A 22,641-nucleotide genomic window follows, 5' to 3' on the forward strand; every position below is an offset into this window, starting at 1 on the left:
ACCATATCTATAGAGTCGTGACACAGCACTTTGCATCAGTGACTTGTATGAATCTATTTCGATGGACATATATGCAAAAAGAGGATATCGTATCAAAATGGCTTCATCTTCATTTATAAATTCATTGCATATTCGACATCATTGTTATAATCATTAACAGCATCATCATTATCATCATCACCATCATTATCACTATTATCATCATCACCATCACCACCACCATCATCATTTTCATCATCACCATCATTATTACCATAATTATCATCATCACCATCATTATCACCAATATCATTATCATCATCACCATCATTATCACCATTATTATTATTATCATCATTATCACCATTAGCATTATCATCATCACCATCATTATCACCAATATCATTATCATCATCACCATCATCATCACCATTATCACCATAATTATCATCATTATCATCATCACCATTATTATCACCATTATTATTATCATCATCACCATCATTATCACCATTATCATTATCATCATCACCATAATTATCATCATTATCATAATCACCATCATTATCACCATTATTATTATCATCATCACCATCATTATCACCATTATCATTATCATCATCACCATCATTATCACCATTTATCATTATCATCATCACCATCACTATCACCATCACCATTATCATCATCACCATCATTATCACCATTATCATTATCATCATCACCATTAGCATTATCATCATCACCATCATTATTACCATTATTATTATCATCATCACCATTATCATTATCACCATTATTATTATCATCATCATCATCACCATTATCATTATCATCATCACCATCATCATTATCTTCATCACCATCATCATTATCATCATCACCATCATCATAATCATCATCACCATCATTATCACCATCATCATAATCATTATCATCACCATTATCATTATCATCATCACCGTTATCATTATCATCATCACAATTATCATTATCATCATCATCATTATCACCATTAGCATTATCATCATCACCATTATCATTATCATCACCATCATTATTATCACCATTATCATGATCCTAATCCTCTTCTTCGCCCCCCTTTCCTCCTCCTCATAATTACCCCCATCATCATAGCCTCTCTCATCACCATCATCAGGCTTATCTTTATTACCAAAATATGACCGAACTCCATTACCATCATCATCATCATCAATCATCATCATCATCACATCAACATCATCATCATCAATCATCATCATCATCATCATCATCATCATCATCACATCAACATCATCATCATCATCATCATCATCACATCAACATCATCATCATCAATCATCATCATCATCATCACATCAACATCATCATCATCATCATCATCACATCAACATCATCATCATCATCATCATCATCACATCAACATCATCATCATCAATCATCATCATCATCATCACATCAACATCATCATCATCATCATCACCCTCATCTTCACCACCACATCACCACCACTACCATCAACATTATCCTTATCATAACTTTTACCTTCAAGATTTCAAAGTAGATGTTTTTTTAAGAGAGTAACTCACCCGATTTCCGATGTTGGCATCCTTGATAATACCTTGACTGAAGATAGGGGTGTTGTCTTTCTTCAGCCAAGAATCAAACAATCGATGTTTCGGTGCAATATCAGACATTCTATTGCACACAAATACAAAAAGTTATGATATTGTTAGTTCTTATCCATGAAATTTTTTTTGGCCAACTTGGCTGACGAATAATCAACAGAAATATGACAGGTCTTTTCTTGACCTTTAAATCAGAGATAAATTAAACTTTAATCATGTTTATTGATTTATTATAATTTCAGATTATGACTTTTGATTAAATATTATAATAACCTAGTAAAATGGCTTACCTGATTTCACTCGAAAGAAAATATTGATAGAAACGAGAAACTATATGCGGTATATAGCTTGAACGCAGTATATCAATCAAATGTGAAGAATAATAACAAAACAGCTGAAAAGTTACATAAATACACGCGTACAGTGATACGTCATAATAGTTATGATACGTTCGCGCGCCTCGAATACTGAGTTTAATAACTTCTGACCAATCATGTAACAGTATTTTCGTATAAGTTTGTTGACCCCAAAAAGTTCGCCCGATTCTCTTTGGCCATGAGCGCACACTGTCATTTTAAAGCATTGTGCGCATTCCCACCCAACTCATGAATATTCAGCAAGAAACGCAAAAGCGGCTGCGTATTTCTCGCTCATATTGATATCGCAAGTTTGGGATTGGAGCACCAAGTGCATGAAAATCTTTTACCTGGTATCTAAAAGCGCATTTAGAACAATTTAAAAATTATCTAATTTTAAAATCAATTGTAATCTTTAAAGGGATGGTCCGGGCTGAAAGTATTTATAGCTTAATAGTGTAGAATTCACTGAGCAAAATGCCGAAAATTTCATCAAAATCGGATAACAAATAACAAAGTTATTGAATTTTAAAGTTAAGCAATATTTTGTGAAAACAGTCGTCATGAATATTCATTAGGTGGGCTGATGATGTCACATCCCCACTTGTTCTTTTGTATTTTATTATATGAAATTAGGTTTATTCAAATTTTTCTTCCAAGAACTAGACAAATTGGATTGACAACAAATTAGTGCCTTACATATTAATTGCTGCAACTTATTTCATTATAAGGGAGACATATTATTCACACAAGTATGAAATAATGAACAAATTGTGATTTTATGTAATAACATAAGAAAACGGAAAGCGGAGATGTGACATCATCAGCCCACCAAATGAATATTCATGACTGTTTTCACAAAATATTTTTAAACTTTAAACTTCAAAAACTTTATTATTTGTTATCCGATTTGATGAAATTTTCGGCCTTTTGCCCCGTGAATTCTACTCTATGTATTAAGATATAAATATTTTCAGCCCGGGCCATCCCTTTAAAAAGACGAAAGGATCGGAATATGCCCAAATATAAGATATTCCCTTTCATTATGAAAGAGTTTATGAAAGATTATGAAAGGATTATGAAAGAGTTGAAGGATTAAGGTAAAGTTTGAGAAAGAGGATTAGAAAAAGCATGGACCCTACCACTAATGTAAAAAGAGAAAGGGGAAGAGAGGGGAGACTGAGAGGGGAGAGGGGGACAGAGAAAAGTGGAGAAAAAAAAGAGGGAGGTAATAATCAAGTATTTCATATTCTGAATTTAATGATGGCCATGCGTCTTGAACTCGGCCGAGAAGAAAAGTGGTTTTGTTACACTTTTGTCTAATATTCAATTTACGATATATCTCAGTTAAACGGAGAGATATTATCATAAAATTAGTATCATTTTAAGCTCTATATGTCTGAATAATATACTCCACACCGCGATTGGTATAGAATGAAACATGACGAGGGCGAGGGTGGATGTACACAAATTCTATGGGAGAGACACGATTCATATTTTAAATGTGAATAACTTTGGTATACAGGGGCTAAAGATTTAATTTTGGGCTTATTTCAAAGCTTGATCCAACATTCTTCACAATCCAATTAATTAATAGTGAAAATAAGTAAGAAAACCCTAAAAAAATGAAAAATTATCGCACAGGAACACATTGTAAAGTGATTTTTCGGCCGAATTGAGATGTATTGCATAGAATTAGTCTCATTTGAAAGCCGAGTACAAGCTGTATGAGGATTCATAGTATACCCTTATATGCACGTAAAATTGGGACAATAAAACAAACAAACAAGACATGTTTTATTGTAAAATGTTCTACGATTGGTTTATTCAAAGACCTTGATTTCCATCAAACATAATTTTACTTTGCATCATCAAAGTTAACCCTTTTAACTCACTGGAAATGATTTTAAAAAAAACCTGCATTGATATAATCAACAGAAGTTTACAAATAAATTTCTGCTTGTGATCACACATTATAACAATTTGCATAATTAAAGTATTTATGTCAAAGTACACTTTCCATGGATCTCATTTATTCAAGTTTCATTTATGAACATAATACCCTATGGTTCCAAGGCAGTAACATCATTTAAGTATTGTATGATGGATATCTTAATAATATACACAACATACATATTGGCTCCGACAAAATTCATATGATAAACCACTAACAAAGACAGATATTTTTAACAGAAGATGATCGCCTAGTTACATGAAACAAATCATATTTGAATCAATAAACGTGACACAATGTAATGTGAGCAGTGAGCACCTAATTCATAGCAACTTAAATCTGACAAATTGAACATACGAAGATTAGAATGTGTTTTAGTAAGTACATGTTACACTTGACAATTTCAATCTTAATGAAGCTTATTATTTAGCTTTAATTGTATTTTTTTTCATCAGTTTGAATGTTTAATGAGTGCTTGCAGTTGATATATAACAGTGCACATTCTATTTTATCGTACCAATATTTTTCTATTGCATTTCTTATCAATATGGATAAATAATATTTGAGATTAAAAATGTTGCTTGAGCTTTTTTTTAAAGTCATAATATGCATATCAACATATGGATATGCCTAACATGTACTAGATGTTAACTGGTATTAATTCCCATAAAGGTGGAAAATCTTAAGGACCTACACATAAAGGTGGTCAGCATTGATTAAATCAATAAATTCTTTTAAAGGCTTATGCTACAAATGTAACATCTAAAAAACATACTGAACTTTGATTCATGCTGTATATAATTTTGTTCATAAAGATGAAACAACCAAGAAGAAAAAAAATCAAATTCATTCAGACACTTTCAAGGTATCTGTGACTGAAAAATCATCAACTAAATCTCCTGGGGAAATTAATATAAACACATGTTAGTGTATGGCATGAATTTACGATAGTGTTTTTTATCACCAATTATATTTCACTTTTTTTGAAACACTAAATAATTTGGGGTGAGTTTTTTGTTCTGGCTTTATTTTCATAACATATCACAGACACATGATAACCTATGTCATTATAAAATGTGATAAGTCATCTATATCATTTTCTTAACTCTGACAATTATTTATATCAAGTTTACTCTCATTTCTGAAAGCAAAATTATACATGTGGATCAATACTACATTATTCAATTTCCAAACAATTAAGGTTGAAATTCATACAAATATCTTTAATTAAAAATACCTCACAGTAACTAAGAAAAAAACATACCAAATACACTGTTCTAAATATACTATTCCTTTCTATAACATTACATTTCAATAATGTATGAAAATAATTCCCTTACATTTACAAAGATGCACACGTCCTCATATATTAATAACTATATAAATATATCTATCTTTTATTTCATTTGGATATCCATAAAATGAATATTGTTGGATGTAAGTACTTCTGTTGACAAGAAAAAAAGTAACAAAAAATAAGTCTTTGCCATTGGTATGAAAAGCATTTTCAATTGCATTACTTTACGCTTTTAAGGGGAAAATGACTGAATTGCACTTGTCTAATATGGCTGCTATTTAAGAAACACAGCATGATTTGAGCCCCATCATATTTAATTTCCACATTACCTACAGAAAAAAAATAATAAAAAATAGAGAATTTTTAAGAAAAAAATATTAATTTTCACAATTACACTCATGTATTCCAATTATATTAGTAGCAACATTCTTATGAGATGTATTCATTTATACTTGTAGGCCTACATAGGTCAACACATCTCAATCTATCAAGCTCACATCAAGAGGGCAAAAAATATTAACAGACTTTCTGTTAAAGGAGAATGAAACCCTTGAAACCAGCTGAATCCATATCAAAGAGAAAAATCAAAGAAACATATTGTTGAAAGTTTGAGGAAGATTGAATGAATAATAAGAAAGTTATGAGCATTTGAATATTGAGATCACTAATGCCATGTAGATCCTCCCATTGGCAATGCGACCAAGATCTGTGATGTCACACACGTACAACTCCTCATTACTTTAGTACTTATTTCACTTATATTCTCACTTTTATAGAGTCTATCACAAGGTGAGGTGTTCTAATATGAGAGGACAAGTACAGAGGTTTCACAACATTATATCATTGATGAATCGTTTGTCATATGATTAGAATGAGCAAAAAGAAATGTTTTGGGGAATATTTTCAGCGTCCAAAAGGGGAGAGTTGTTCATCTGTGACATCATAGATCTTGGTCGCATTGCCAATGGGAGGATCTCCATAGCATTAGTGATCTCGACATTCAAATGCTCATAACTCTTCTATTGCTAGTCCTATTTTACTCAAACTTTTGTTGATCTTATTCTTTGATTTTTCTGCTTTCACAAAAGCTAACTTGCTCCAAGAGTTTCATTCTCCTTTAACAAAAATAATATTCGTATCATCTTCTTTCCATTATTCAAAACAAGAATTAAAACTCTCTTGATCATATAAGTGGTATAATACTGACAAGTGCAATTTTTTGTTGATGTGATATATCAAATGAATAAAGGGTTTTAGTGTCAGTGACAATGCATTGACAATCATTACTTGTGCATAGGGCTTATATAATCAATGATGGGAAGCTACCACACAAAAATCAAAACGTTTGGTGCATATATTCTTATAACAATATTCATGTACGTTAAAAAAACAGCACTTGCTTTGGACTAAAATAATCTTATCTATCTACTAAGATCAAGATGACTGAAATACAATTCCTATTTGAATCATTGCAGATAATAATGCAAAGTGCATTGTACCCCCCCCCCAGCTTATAAGAACAAGATGAAAAAACAGAATATCACATTTTCACAAATAAATGTTTTTCAAAGCGGGCATATATCTTCATTTCTACTATATAATTACAAATGCTTTCATAAAAATTCTCTCACATTTGTTTTGTCAATTTACTTAACAAATGTCTTTGTAGTACCATAGATTATATATATATTTACATATTTAGCGTGCTGCAGCTTACATCAATATGTACAATCTAAGAGACTTGCTGCAAGCTTTTCTTTATTTTCATCTTCAGCATATCATGTAAAGGACCTGTAACATCATGGAATTTAATTACATGTACTATGATGAACACAAAAAAGGGAATTAAATTCAATGGGGTTTTCTGTTGGGTTTGAACAGACATAAAACCCTGTTCCCACACATAAAATCAGACTGTTCACACTATACAGGTTTACATGACCTGTTATACAAACAAACTAACAACATATCAGGGATATCACATCTTTAATACTTGGAGGACTGGCAACAATTATAATCCATGCTTTCAAACCATCAATCTAAGTCATACTGCAGGACCATTTCAAGAAAATTATCAGCAGTGATAATCAGCATTGACAAGTTGTCATTATCTGACAGTTACCATAGTAATGGTCAAACAACTATGCTTTTCAGCCAATCGAAGGTAAGAAAAATTGCCAGATTTGACAGCTTGACAAATGGAAAGTGTTCATGAAACGCCCCCAGATAATAATAATATAGGATTTGTATAGCGCACGTATCCATCTTGCTAGGTGCTTAAGGCGCTCCTATATTACCCCGGCTAAACTAGTCTACCAATTTCGGTGCACAGCTTTTTGAGGAATTGCTTCCTGCCAGTACCCATTTACCTCACCTGGGTTGAGTGCAGCACAGTGTGGATAAATTTCTTGCAGAAAGAAAACACCCAATGGCTTGGAATCAAACCCATGTCCTTCAGATTGAAAGACGAAAGTCCTAACCACTATTCATTCAACACTTAACCTAGTCATTTAACATTTACCGTATACATTGCTTGTTCCTTTATCAAATGCTTTTGGGAATGGCAAGCTTTCAATACTACAGTAATGCCAGGAAGATCATTATTGCAAGAAAGTCAGAAGACTTTGAAGATTTTTCAAACATTAGCTCTAGCATTCTTGAGTGAAAAAAGAGTTAAGCATCCCAAAGTTTCTCAACATTCATGATTAAGCGTTTCCCAGCTGACGGATGACCCCCCAAAATAACACAGTTCTCTTTTATTTGATTTCCTCCATTCTCATCAATATCATTGATAATGCTACAATTGATATCACTACTCACCATACTTGAAAGACAGTTAACTGCATTTATCATAAACTCTACATGATGTATAAAATAGAACTATATAAAATAAAAAAAAAGAATAATCATAAAAATACCAAACATACATCACTTCTTTAAACATATATATTAACATAAAAACTCTACCAGATGAATAACAGGGGTGTATAATAGTCACTATGGAGTAACAATTATTAAGTCACATTTTCAATACTGACATTCATTCTTATGGAATGTAGCATTTTTGATGAATGCTCCCTATAATTATTCAGGACATAAATTGTGGATTAATTTTGAGAACTATACTCATTGGCCCGTATTCTCAAAAGAGGTTTCAATTGTATCATGGTACAAAACCATGGACTATGCAGATTAAAAAAAATTACGCTTATTTCATCGCGTACACAAAGTTGAATCCATCGAAATGCGCGCTTTTGGCAAAGTGCGCTTAAAATGAAGCATGTTAATGAAATAAATCTGCACAGTCCATGGTTTTGTACCATGGTACAACTGAAACCTCTTTTGAGAATACGGACCATATTGTTTGTATAAATGGTATAATTTAGTGCTGGCCTCTTGGGATTGATAATATTCAAATATTTAATGTAAATATATTTAGTTCATTTTGGAGTAGGTCAAATGTGATCGAGGGACAGTGTATTTAAAACTGTGTTTAGATGGAAATAGATGAAATTACACCCTGACATTTGAGGCACTAACACAAAGGCATATAGACACTACATTATTTGAGGCATTCAAAACCATATCAAAATTGCCCTTATATCCAACACCTTTCAAAATTCCATACTTTTTTTTTAAAAGTTAATTAGTACAAAAATGGCCAAATGAAATACTGTTCACACTGGAAGAAGTAATGGTGGATATCTGTTTAGCACTTAGATCAGAGTTGACAATCTTTATGTGACATATTTAGGCCAGAGTACATTATTAAAGACACCTTGTCATAAGTCTGACATTGACACCGTTTTCACTACCATCCTAAAACTAGTTTACTGGAAATTAGTTTAGTGGAAACTAGTTTAACGTGTAATGAGAACAGTAGCAGCGGTCTTAGAAGCAGTCTTCCAAACTGGTTCAGAAAACCCCCTTGCAATGTAGTTTTGAAGATCGCTTTGCCTCGTAAAACTGGTTTTAGCGTGAGGACACAAATGTTCTTCGGGAAGCAATCTTCAAACATTTTAAGCAAGTTACTTCACACACTGTATGTTGAATGCCTACGCTGCAGTTTCAAATTTTGCGCGAAACATGTCACCCCACTGAGAGCGTTCCCATGGTAACATGACCACTTTATGTGAAGTGTTTTTGAAAACCAATTTTGGCTAATCAAGTGGGAAGTTGGGAACACTAGCAAAGCGATCTTCCAAATTGGTTTCCTGAACCGATTTCCAGTAAACTAGTTTTAGAAAATGTGATGAGAACGGTGTCATTGGCCCGTATTCTGAACTCGGGTTTAAATTAAACTCTGGTTTTAAGTTGTGGTTTGCCTATGGAAAGCCAGTTGTTACATAAATCTCTAACAGTAGAGGTTCAATGTATCAGCTCATTTGACTACCAAAACATTATTTACCACCTGGGAAGGATAAGTACTTGTACGACAGTTGTCTTCACCATTAAAGAATTAGTAAAGAGCACAGTAAACATGAGAAGCAATCACTGTAAACAAAATTTTGAAACGTTTGGCTTCCCATAATTTTAGCAAAGTTAGACCATGGTCTAAGGTAAACCTGGGCCCTGTCTTACAAAGAGCTACAATTGATCCAATCAATCGTAACTCTATGGAAATCCATCAGTGTCATATTTTTTTATTCAGAAAATTTGCAAAATGTCCTTTGTAATCAAAGGGGAAAACTCCAAATTGTCAAGAAAACAATGAATTTATGGATATACATTATCCCTAGAAAATATTTTGAATAAACATGCATTTATAAGATGCTGATGTTGCTGGCTTTCCATAGTTACGATTGATCAGATCTATCGTAACTCTTTGTAAGACGGGGCCCTAACGTCAGAATATTGGCCATTGTCTATACACCTTATCATAGCAGGTTTCCTGCATCCCCCACTGTTTTATCTACAATGAAATATGAGAATTAATCATGAAAAGCTACTTGTGACTTTCCTCCAGAAAACACAGCTCTGACTTCTGACAAGATGCCTCAAGTTGTCCATCTACCACCGGACCAATGCCGGACATCTTCTTAAATCCAGTATAAGTTTGGTAACGCTTACTACCGTAGGCTTTCATTCCCCCATCCCCCTTCCCAAATCAAAACCCCCAAAACGGAATGAAATATTCAAAATTTCCATAAACAGTACTACTGTAAGATATAACCTTTCCCTATGAACAAAAAAACAATCCTCTCTTCAATGTAAATACACTACACAGATTTTGATCTAAATATAGCTACTCTACATTTGAACGAGTCAGAAATGCTCTAATATACTTTATCACCATCCATAGCTGATCTCATATACAGTATATAAATATATTTTATACATATATTCTGGTGGCTAAGATGTTACATTTCTTCTTTCATCATTCACTTTACAAGTACATGAACAATTAAGCTTTCACTGAGTGCCTTTATCATATTTGCTCTTCCACCACGTGAGTACCTATAGTTCATATCAATGTTATTGCAAATAATAAATAATAATAATGAAACTAGTGAATCCTTGGTTTTGAAACGAAGGTGAAGTATTAAGTTCTGATATTTCAAGCTCATGATGCAAAAATACCTCAGAGAGATCTGTTCCAATGTGAACTTGGTCAGGTGGGTTTTAATATCGCAGCCTCCTACTACATTAACAAAACAAATCAGTCTTTGATCAGAGAGAGAAGACCTTGAATCGGAATCACTGGAATAAAATACTTCTGCTCGGATCCTCATTTCTGATGGAATGGTGCGTTCATTAAAAAATAAATTATTTCGTGATGACACTAAGCATCAGAGTGCATCACAAGGTTGAGAGACCTTCTACTGAGGAACACCTACCACAATGTCTCTCATTCCTACATGATTCAATCCACTCCAGGAGTTCTTGATGATAGCTTGAATCCTTTCAACTACACCTATGTATATCGTACAGCCCACAGATGTTCTCATGAATAAAGTCTGGTGTTTCTCAAGCACAGTTACAGTTTAACTCTCCTGATGGAATGCCGTCTTCCATTCTTGAGGATACTCCTAATTGGAAAACCATTTAGCAGTCCTGATCTGATGTACATGCCTGTTCTATGTTACCTCTATGTCAAAGAGTCAGGGTTTCCCCAACCATCTTCATAAAGTTCCTTTTGCTTGTCACAGAGTATTAGTCGAGTCACTAGGCGACAGGCAACTGTCTAGGTCTCATCTTCAAGGTCCCTGCCTGCAGGCGTTTTAGAATATCTGACATGCTTGACTCAATTTCTCTAAAGCCTGGTCGATCCTTGGCTCTGTAAGATAAACGCATCAATAAAAATTGGCTGTTATCACAGTCCTACAATGCACATTATGCAATAATCCCTACTGGTCTATTATGGGCCTAATCATAAAAAGTAATTGAGCATCGGACAATGTCAGGGAAGTGAAATTCATCAGGCAAGAGGATGAATTAAGTAATGTAATAACACTAAAGAAGAGTGGGTTCACTCATTTATACCACTATTCAGAACTTTGACTGTTCAGATTTTATCCGTTGAAATATCCATATCACGTGCTGTTGCAATTTCTTCCACAATCAGATTGTTAAAGAAATGTGTAGTGTGTGCTTGGCTTAAAAGTACATGCTGCCCAAGAGCGCATTATTCTATTCATGTGGTCATTTTATGGCAATAATGTGATTTGTCTCCTTCAAGAACTGGGCCTCTTCTTATTAAGTGTTACGATTGATCTGATCATCTTAAACTACATGGAAATGCAACAATGTCATAATTCTTTCTCTCGGAAATTTGCATGATGTCCTGTGTAAACGAAGAGAAGCGCACTGAATTTTTAAGAAAACTATGAATGTATGATTATACATCACATGTAGAAAATATTTTGAACAAACATGCATTTTAGATGTTGACATTGCTCGCTTTCCATATTTGTGGTTGATCAGAGCAATTGCAACTCTTTGTAAGACAAAGCCCAGGTATCCTTGTGAAATACAAGTGACATTTGAACTTACTCATCTGCCCAACATTTCAACATGAGATGATACACATCATCAGGACATCTCTCTGGTTGATCTAATCGGTTTCCGTTCTGGATGTACTCCACTACATCCTGACCACTCATTCCCTGAAAAGGTCAAAAGAAATTGTATAGGTCAAGGGTCAAGGGAAATAGTAGAGGTAAATGTTTAGCAAACATGATAGAGATCAAGGGTATAAAGGGTTAGAGGTCCAGGATCAAGAGAAATTGTAGATGTTTCAACAAAAATTCTTGTGAAACGCAAATTGTTCAGTAAGGTGTGAGATATTGAATAATTAAATACTAAGCAATGTGTGACAGAGCCTAGCATTTTGTGACAGAGGGCATTTCATCATCATTATTCATCTGTCAGATTTTGATTCACTGAGAAGCATAGGTGTCTGACTGTTACTATGGTAACTGTCAGATAAAACAGACCTTGTCCGATTTAAACATCTGAAAAGTCACTTCAGGAAAATTCCCCTGGACACCATTTCAAGAAGTTTGTCGGTACTGACAAGTTCTATTAACTGACAGTTACCGTGTAGTAACAGTAAGAGTCAAGTCCTTTTTAGCCACTCTGAAACAAGGATATCACAGATATTGTCAGAACAGAGAGTTCAACCAGTGATGACAATTCTAATAGAATGCATCTGGGTGTACAGAGTGATTTCTGAAGGTGTGATTTGAAGTTCAAAGTGATGCAGAAACATGATCATCAAATATACATGTAAAGAAGACTTACTTCAATCTATATATTCAAACACACAGAATAATGATCTCCACAGGCAGTACATAATAAACAAAACACAATCGACTACAGGAGTGGTTTACAATACAAACTACAATCAATATAATAAATGTGGCAATGTACATGTAGGCATGTAATGTCGCAAAACTATACTGTACCTGATATCATACAACACCCAAACATTCAAGAAAACTTGATAAAGAGAATGATTGACATACCGGGTATGGTTTCTTGCCAAATGACAGAGCCTCCCATAGCGTGACACCATAGCTCCATACATCACTCTTACTGCTGAACTTGAATTTATAGATGCATTCAAGCGCATACCATTTCAGTGGCCATTTGCCAGCAGTTTCTGCCTGTAAACACAAAATGACATGAAGAAAATACTATCAATATTACTCTGATAAAGTCTTTAATGACTCCCAAAACTCACATTTTATGCTTCAAAATTATGCATACCTTGTGCACGGCTTCACTACTACATGTATCACCAGTTATTCTGATTTGGGGCAGTAGAATTTCACACACGTTTTTATTTCAATGCATATTTCCTGTATCTAAAAAAGGTTACTTACAGTACTTCTGAACTTCAGAGCAAATTTGGCAAAGAAATTATTAGAATGTAAAATGGAAATGTTAATATTTTGCTTCATGTATAATAGTTTGGCAGACTGTATAAAGCCCAAATTTACAAAGAAATGGAAAGATATGAAAAGTACATGGAGGATTAATATTGACAAAATAATACTTGGCAGAAAAATTGCCACTAAAACCGCACTGTTTACCTTCCCTTCGGGATCATCTCATGTGGCCTAATCCTGTTTCATCTCAAACAAGTTTATCTACAATCCATTTGGTATAATTGCCACTTGGCCCACTTGCATCTACCAATGCAGGGGCCATGGAACAGTTTTGAAAGTGGGAGGGGGGGGGGGGGGGCTGACCATGCAAAAAATCACAATCATATGGTCATATTTACGTTTTTGTACACGGTTTTGGAAAAAGTGAGGGGGCTGAAGCCCTCACAGCCCTTCCGTTTCCGCGGCCCCCTGCAATTTACCTAATTTCCAGTTTGACAATGCCCACTTTGTATAATATCCACTTGGTGCAACACCACTTGGTCTATTGGATTAGATGATATGCAAAATAATTAATAGACAAGTTGGGAATTATACAGGTAGCATCTGGGCATAATACGAAATGAGAGTTAGACAAGGTGTAAGTTGGATCAAATGGTTACTGGATCAAGTAAATTTAGACATGATGGTGTTAAAAAGATAAGAGAATTAGACCATTTGCTGGAAGACCAAGTGGAACTGTTTGAAACCCTACTTACCACGTAGTACTGGTTATCAAGTCCTAGAGCTTTGGACATGCCAAAATCACTGATCTTGGCGAAGGTCTCGTCAACGAGAAGAACGTTTCGTGCTGCGAGGTCACGATGGACGAACTGTCTGCTTTCAAGGTAACACATACCTTGTGCAACCTGGTACATCAGCTCTAATACATTCCTTGTACTCATTTCCCTAAAGACACAGAGAAATAGAGAGCAATTCAAATTACACAGTTGTTTTAATTAATCATCATCATAATCATCATGACCCCACCACCATCACAACAACCATCACCATCATCATCACCTTCATCATCATCATCATCATCACAATTATCTTCATCATCTTCATCATAATCATCATCATCTTCATCATCGTCGTCATCATCATCATCACAATTATCTTCATCATCTTCATCATAATCATCATCACCTTCCTCGTCGTCATCATCATCATCATCATCACAATTATTTTCATCATCTTCATCATCGTCGTCATCATCATCATAACAATTATCTTCATCATCATCATCACAATTATCTTCATCATCTTCATCATAATCATCATCATCACCTTCCTCGTCGTCATCATCATCATCATCATCACAATTATTTTCATCATCTTCATCATCGTCGTCATCATCATCATCACAATTATCTTCATCATCTTCATCATAATCATCATCGTCGTCATCATCATCATCACAATTATCTTCATCATCTTCATCATAATCATCATCGTCTTCATCATAATCATCACCATTATCATGATCATCACCATCAACATCATCATCATTGAAGTAGGTATTGATTCTGATTCTAATTTCTGGGATGCTTTCTATACAATACATTTTTTTTTTTAAGGGCTACTTTAAATTTAGAATATTCATGTACTTTTTCTTGGCACATAAGGAAAGTATTCAATTTTTCAAATATTTACAATAATTTTTTCCTGCAGAGAAGGGTTGCTGAAAGTAAGAGTAAACTTAATTCTTTGGCCGCAGAATTAATTGGGGGTAACAAAGAAGAAACTGTTTGTCACAAGGGACTCACTTAGGAGTTATTTAGGCAGAATATTATCTTTCTGTGAAAAACTTACTTATGTCTTTTGAGGTATCTATGAAGAGGTCCCAGCTCAGCTAGCTCCAGTACTAACATCATCTCAGCAGCATGACATATACCTGCAATAATATTAACATAAATGGTATGAATAATATACAAATATATCATGTTTTTATAAAACAGTGCTTAGTACATCAGAACATCTCTGTGCATCTTTACAGCTATGTATTACTACCCCTGTTATCACAATTATGGCTTGTCCGCACATAATCAGACCTGCCAACCTCTGGGAATGAAAAACTGTATTCTGTGATAAAAAAAACTGTATTTTTCCCCAAAAAAGTGTATTTCATAATAAAATGCTTGGCGCACTCGCTCATCGCGGCGCTCAAGCTGCATGCAAGCTAAAATGCGCACTGCTCTTGCAGATGAAAAAAAAACATTAAAACATGTGTATATCGTCACCCTGGTTTTAACAAAATGATTGAAAAAAAAAAAAAGTTACCTGAAATTACATTGATCTAATAACCATATTTCAAAGAAAAAACGTACTGCCGTATTTTGGTTGCAAAAACGTACTAAATACGGCTAAAACGTACTGGTTGGCAGGTCTGCATAATGCATGCACCTTCTCAACTCCCTGTGGAGCTTTATACATGTAGCATGAGCTTCAAATGCTATTGCAATGACTTTTGCATACCACCATTTACCTGCTCTATGAATATCATCGTAATTAGTACAGGCTTACTTATGGTAAATCTGGTCAACTTACAACAAAAACACAAAAAATAGTGTTCACCTCATTGTATTGAAGAATATATCTTCAAAGCCCATGCTGCAGATTCACACACATCACTTTTTCTATGTTTTTTGTTCTTTTTTATCTTTGTTTATTACAGAAATTACTGTTCTCCTGATTACAGAGTCAAAAGGTTTCCCAAATGCCTCACACCATCATACAGAAATGTTACAGACCAGATTCTATCATTTGTTCTGCTTCAATCAAAGCTAATTTCATATTATGGTGGACTTTATTAGGAAGAAGACTAGGAAATATGATTTTGTGAGGCTTTCTTACCTATCATCCTTACTATGTGTGGATGATCCAAGACTGCCATCAGTTCTGCCTCTTTCATTATTTCAGACTGTTTAAAAAAAATATATAATAAATCATTAGAAGGAAAAGAGAATAAAATGAATAGGGGGGGGGGATGAATAAGAAGGGAAATTTTCTTTTACTGTGGAGGGCTATATTTCCCCAAGTTGCTACAGTTCATACCATATTTGTGAAGCCAGTTGCATTTTATGTTATTTATGAGGGATGTTTCTCTGACATTTATTTTTCAATACATTTTTCAATTCATTAACACCTTTCTTAGGGGTGAAGACATGCACTAAGATTGATATAAATTTGGACTATGACAAGCTAGTTGGGCAGTATACCAGAAGAAGAATAAGAAGAAAAAGAAGAACTATTCCAAGGTATATTAATATATGACAGAATGTGTAGTCATTACATACATGTATGCTTTCAAGAAAAAGAAAGGTTTTTCTGATAAGACAAAAAATTCAAGAATTGTAAAACAAGTATTTGAGCCAAAAGTTGGCTCCACAAACACGGCACGGGAGCTTAAAAAGAGTGTCATCACTGAAACATGACCTAAACAGATTAAACAAAAGAAGTGAATAAAGTAATACATGTAGTTTACCTCTTGATGATCTTGCAATAAGTTTGGTTTGAGTGTCTTGACAGCTACTGGTATCAGCTGACCATTGACCATGCAGGTGCCTTTTAATACTGATCCAAAGTTACCCTTGCCTGTTAGGAATGAAAATCAAAATAACTTGTAGTAGGGGTGTTTCATAAAACTTATCTGCAGTCAATTGCAAGTATCAATGACAGATTTGCAATTGATAGATCAATCACTTCTTCGTCTTGTATGAAGCAAACCAGCAATCAATTAAAATCATGCAATTAAAGGAGAATGAAACCCTTGAAACCAGCTGAATCCATATCAAAGAGAAAAATCAAAGAAACATATTGTTGAAAGTTTGAGGAAGATTGAATGAATAATAAGAAAGTTATGAGCATTTGAATATTGAGATCACTAATGCCATGTAGATCCTCCTATTGGCAATGCGACCAAGATCTGTGATGTCACACACGTACAACTCCCTCATTACTTTAGTACTTATTTCACTTATATTCTCACTTTTATAGAGTCTATCACAAGGTGAGGTGTACAGAGGTTTCACAACATTATATCATTAATGAATCGTTTGTCATATGATTAGAATGAGCAAAAAGAGATGTTTTGGGGTATATTTTCAGTGTCCAAAAGGGGAGAGTTGTTCATCTGTGACATCATAGGTCTTGGTCGCATTGCCAATGGGAGGATCTCCATAGCATTAGTGATCTCGACATTCAAATGCTCATAACTCTTCTATTGCTAGTCCTATTTTACTAAAACTTTTGTTGATCTTATTCTTTGATTTTTCTGCTTTCACAAAAGCTAACTTGCTCCAAGAGTTTCATTCTCCTTTAAGTACCCCCCCCCCCCTTAAAAAAAAAGACATGAAGAGAGAAAGGCTACCAATACCTACCAATACAGCCATTCAAATGTTATGTAAGAAACGATTTTGTACTGGGCAGATTGTTCATAGCATATCCTTAATTCAAGTTCTAGCAAGTCCAATTTTCATACAACTTTCAATGAATGAAGGATCTTAAAGAGATTTTCATGTCGCTCACTAAACTAACAAACAACAAACTGAATTATGTAATATCGTTTAGTGTTTCATTTTTATACATTATTTAATTGAATTTCAAAAGAAAAGGTAATATTCCATTTCAAAGGATATTTGTTAGCAAACCAATATGCACAGGTGACCATGTAGATACAGTAAATATGACCTTGATTATGAGGCATGTTTAATCAGTGATTTTGATCACAGTCCAAATTAAATTAAAAAAGAGAAGTAACGTTTGGCACACCATCAACTATATTTATTTTCATCTTTTCCCAACCTAAACAAGGATTACCAAGGGCCAAAATAGATGAGGTAAAAAATAATGAGCAGTAGCACCAATAGCACTTTTTAAGGAGAAAGACCTTTTCTCACTTTGTGACCAAATGACAAAAAGCAAAACCTGCATAAAGTCTATGGCCTGATTCAACAAAGGTGGTTTTGAAACTGTGGTTTATGACCTGTAAATTGAGAAAGAGTCCAATACTAAATGCAATCTCTTAAAATATTAACAGTGCGCTAGTTACATGCTCAACTGAGTGTAATCGATTCTTAAAATCCGCATGAACCATGGTTTAAATCCATGGATTTGAAACCTCCATTGTGTATTTGGGCTAATCGGTTCAGTCAGCTTACCCAACATATCACCCAGGTTTAGACAGGACGAGTCTAGTTTCTTGGTAGTCTTGGTCTTGGCAAGGTAGTCATACAGCTTCTCCTGGTCATTGGGTACTCCGTAAATCTTGTCATCATCGTCATGGTATTCTCTTGGCCGTGCAGATGGAAGATCCTCTGTGATCGATGAAGAATAGAATCAGTTATTGAAGCTGGAAACAATATCACAAAGATTGCTATCAGTGGCAAGTTTTCATTCACTGTCAGACCTTACTTACAGCGCTTCTTAACCAATTAAAACCAAGGGTTTCAACTGAAATTTTAAGTGAAGTACAACTTCCATGTGATGGCAATCTTTGTGAAACAGAGCCCGGATATGTGCAATGACATGCAATGATAGGCCATTTATATCAAAAAACCTTTACCGTTGAAAGAACTCAAAGCCAACAGGACATATCTAGGCCTTGCAAGTACAACTTCCATGTGATGGCAATCTTTGTGAAACAGAGCCCGGATATGTGCAATGACATGCAGTGATAGGCCATTTATATAAAAAAACCTTTACCGTTGAAAGAACTCAAAGCAAAGAGGATATATCTAGGCCTTGCAACATAAACAACTTAGAAATTGATTGTGGAGATGGTTTCTATGATTGATTGCAGTAATCATTATTATTTATTATCAATCGTAAAATCAGCCCCAAGATCAATTGCCAAGCTTTGTGTTACCTGAACAACTAGATATGCTTCATTCCAATCTCAACCCCTCAAAATCTGTTATACATGTACATGTAACTACTCATTTATCCTGAGAACCATCCCAGACTGCAACTCTTGCACATCCCCAACTATCAGAATAAGAGCACAGAAACCTCAAACAGTCCTTCAAATTTCACAAAGCGATGCAAGAACTAGTGCACACCTTCTCTCTCCACACCACTAACATAAGCATTCACCCTGCCAAGTTGATTCCTACTATGAGGCGTTGGGCCACTAACATCAGCACAAACCCTGCCCGACTAGCTCTTACTCTGGGGCATTGGGCAGTATCAAGACTGCTAAATTTTTAAATTGTCACCAAACCGGATGGAAAGAGTTGGGTTTTTTTTCCTTTGGCAAGACAATAATGTGCTTCAAATCCTTCATGTTTTTATTCATAATCCATGAAAAGTTTAAAACGTGAGGTAAGAGGCTCGATTTAGAAACTCTTGTTTTAATCTCAATCTCTGTTCTGAATCTGAGGGTCAACTTTTCATAATAAAAAAATGTTAAGACTCTTCCAAATTGTGATGTTCTCTGGGTTTCATAGCGGACTCCACTCAGTATGAAACGTACATGCATTATTGGCAGATATCTCATCACGTTCACGCATTCAAATTTGTTAATAATCAGTCCTACTCCATGCACTCTCTATATTGCCTGTTAGTAGTTGGAGAGGCCTTTTCATTTGAGAATCTCTATGACATTGTTCAGGGTACCAGATGGAAAAGGCATTCTCAACCATAAGTCCATCTCTTTACACCAATTACCAAAAATTCATGCTACATCTTTTAACATAAATTCTCTTATAAAGGCTCAAATGTATCTTTTCATAGTGGTTTTCCAGCATTCTCCATTGTCTTCGTCTATGATGAAATTCAAGAATTGGTATCAAATGAAATTGCAGCTTGCTGGCCACACCTCCTCTTAAAGTACTGTAGCAGTCATGGATTTCATTTTGCACAGGAGAGTTAAAGATACACCAACTTCCAAACAGTGCATTCCCAGGCCATGCAATCATCACCATGCCTTCATGCCACGATACCAGAAGCCTTGTTGATATCAGGGGAAATCCCTTTTACCAACCAAGACCCCATATGGCAAAGGCCCACTCACCCACAAGTATAAACTCCTCGATCGATGTCTCACCTTCATGTTCCGGCTCATCCCAACCGCCGTGACTGCTTGACATGTGCGGAAGGTGGAGATCGTTCATGTTGTTGGTGGAGTTGGCCCTGTCGGGTGGGGTAGGAGAGGGGTTCAGATGAGACCTGATACCAGGGGGGCTTGACACCGATACTGAGAGGGCCTGGGAGGGTTAAAGGAAGCATTAGGTAGATACATTGTAATATAAAATTGAAAGGTTCAAGATAGCAAATCATTGAATGCAGTTATCAGCACATATTTGATTGATGATGATGATGGTGATGATGGTGGTGGTGGTGATGATGATGGTGGTGGTAGTGGGTGATGGTAGTGGGGATGATGAAGATGAATATGATGATGAATTCCTTGTAAAGAAAAAAGCACAAAAGTCAATGGGTGATTTCAAGTTTGGTGTTTGCGTTGGTGTTAGTGTTGGAAATTGGATTGCTTCCCCTAGCTTCAAAACCTATTCTGAGTTTCTCAGGGGTGTGAGTGGTCACAAATAAAAAGATCTAAAAAAAGCTGAAGAGTGTTGAAAAAGTCTGAAATAGAAAGAGCTCCCATACTTTTTGTACAGAGGAAGGCAAAAATAAGCTGAAATTAAGCTGAAAAAAATCAAAAAATCTTATATCAGATAAAAACCTGAACTTTCACACCCCTGGTTTCTAAAACTGATCCAGATCACATTATTGACATCTCAATAACTAGTGAGTGACTTTTCGGGACCCTCTTCATTTTATGTTTTGTGTTGTAAACGTGTAAAAATTGACCCAACACCAAAACCCAAAAGGTCAACACTGAACTTGAAACCAGCCAATGTTAAAGTCAACTTTGTGTCCTCTTGAAAAGGTCTATAGAAATCCAGCTATCATTACTATCATCTGATAAGCCTCTCAAACTTGTACTTACTGGTCTGACTGGTGTTGGAGGACCACCTCCGTCTTCTGAAGCAATTCGTCTTTGATTTCTATCACCTGTACATAATAAGAAACACAGAAGGTTAGTAGATAAATGATAGTACATAGAATAGTATGTTTTGTGCCCAACATGGTGAGATATCAGAAGTAAACAAAAATGAACATTATATACAACTAGGAATTCTTCCCATGGTTTTTGATGTTACAATGAAATATTGTGCTTTGTTTGATAGTTACTTCTTGAATTCTGTTTAACATGAATCAACAGGCTCATCAAAATTTAATCAAATTTGTAAAACTAGTTATTGAGATACAAGGAGGGATTTCACACCAATGTCTGCAACATTGCATACTGTATGAACAGTTATATTTAGCTGTAAAAGGATTTATGTAAATATGGCAGTTAAATTTGGATGAAAAAATACATTTCAGGTTATTAAAGATGTTAATGATTTAAAGAACAATATGACCACAAAATCAAGAGTACCAATTCAAAATGTTAAGGGCACTGAGAATGGGATGGGATGAATATAATATGTGGTTTTATACATTTAGTATATATTATTTTGGAATAGTTAGAGATGGATTGAAGAATGAATATATAATAAAGAATAAATGGTATTTACAACTTACCAGCTCTCTGGGGTGGAATGTCTGTATGCATGATGCAGCATTCAGAGTAAATTAGGAAGCAAGATATAAGGGAAAGAAAGAAAAAAAAGAAAAAAAAAAGAAAAGAATAAGAAAAAAAAAAAATAAAGAAAGAAAGAAAGTTAAACAGATGGAAAGGTAGATATAGAGATAGACATATATATTGGATGAAGAAAAAGAATGAGATCGAAAGAGAAATGGTACAAGAGGAAGAAAGAGATCAGCAAAAGAGGATAAGGAAAGGGAATGCAAGAAGCAAAAGGGAAAAAGCAATATAGGCTAGAATTAGTTTTGTTTGATATTTTAGCAGTTCATAGTTTAGTGAATGTCATGTGGAAAATATATATTATTTATAAAAACATTTGATAAAAAATCAATATGACAATTATTCAAATGCTGTGAATGGAAAAGCTGTATTCATGGGGTAGTTTTGAAGTAGTGACTC

The 22,641-nt window shown here is 34.7% G+C and overlaps 1 protein-coding gene across 3 annotated transcripts in view; it reads right to left on the reverse strand.

The window, feature by feature from the left end:
* Window positions 1-3,758: 3,758 nt before the first annotated feature.
* The window catches only part of LOC129271264 (tyrosine-protein kinase SYK-like), a 48,687-nt gene continuing 29,804 nt past the window's right edge, over window positions 3,759-22,641 (reverse strand). For all 3 annotated transcript variants that reach the window (XM_064106434.1, XM_064106432.1, XM_064106433.1), the window contains 11 exons: window positions 22,179-22,199; window positions 21,538-21,602; window positions 20,599-20,791; window positions 18,746-18,901; window positions 17,071-17,180; window positions 16,440-16,506; window positions 15,399-15,480; window positions 14,303-14,492; window positions 13,182-13,322; window positions 12,208-12,320; window positions 3,759-11,491 (listed from right to left, as the gene is read on the reverse strand). In XM_064106434.1, coding sequence (XP_063962504.1) covers window positions 11,380-11,491; window positions 12,208-12,320; window positions 13,182-13,322; window positions 14,303-14,492; window positions 15,399-15,480; window positions 16,440-16,506; window positions 17,071-17,180; window positions 18,746-18,901; window positions 20,599-20,791; window positions 21,538-21,602; window positions 22,179-22,199 — 1,250 coding nt within the window. In that variant the 3' untranslated portion in view covers window positions 3,759-11,379. The remainder of the gene's footprint in view (window positions 11,492-12,207; window positions 12,321-13,181; window positions 13,323-14,302; window positions 14,493-15,398; window positions 15,481-16,439; window positions 16,507-17,070; window positions 17,181-18,745; window positions 18,902-20,598; window positions 20,792-21,537; window positions 21,603-22,178; window positions 22,200-22,641) is intronic.

The sequence above is a fragment of the Lytechinus pictus genome, chromosome 11, assembly GCF_037042905.1.
Source record: "Lytechinus pictus isolate F3 Inbred chromosome 11, Lp3.0, whole genome shotgun sequence".
Lineage (NCBI taxonomy): Eukaryota > Metazoa > Echinodermata > Echinoidea > Temnopleuroida > Toxopneustidae > Lytechinus > Lytechinus pictus.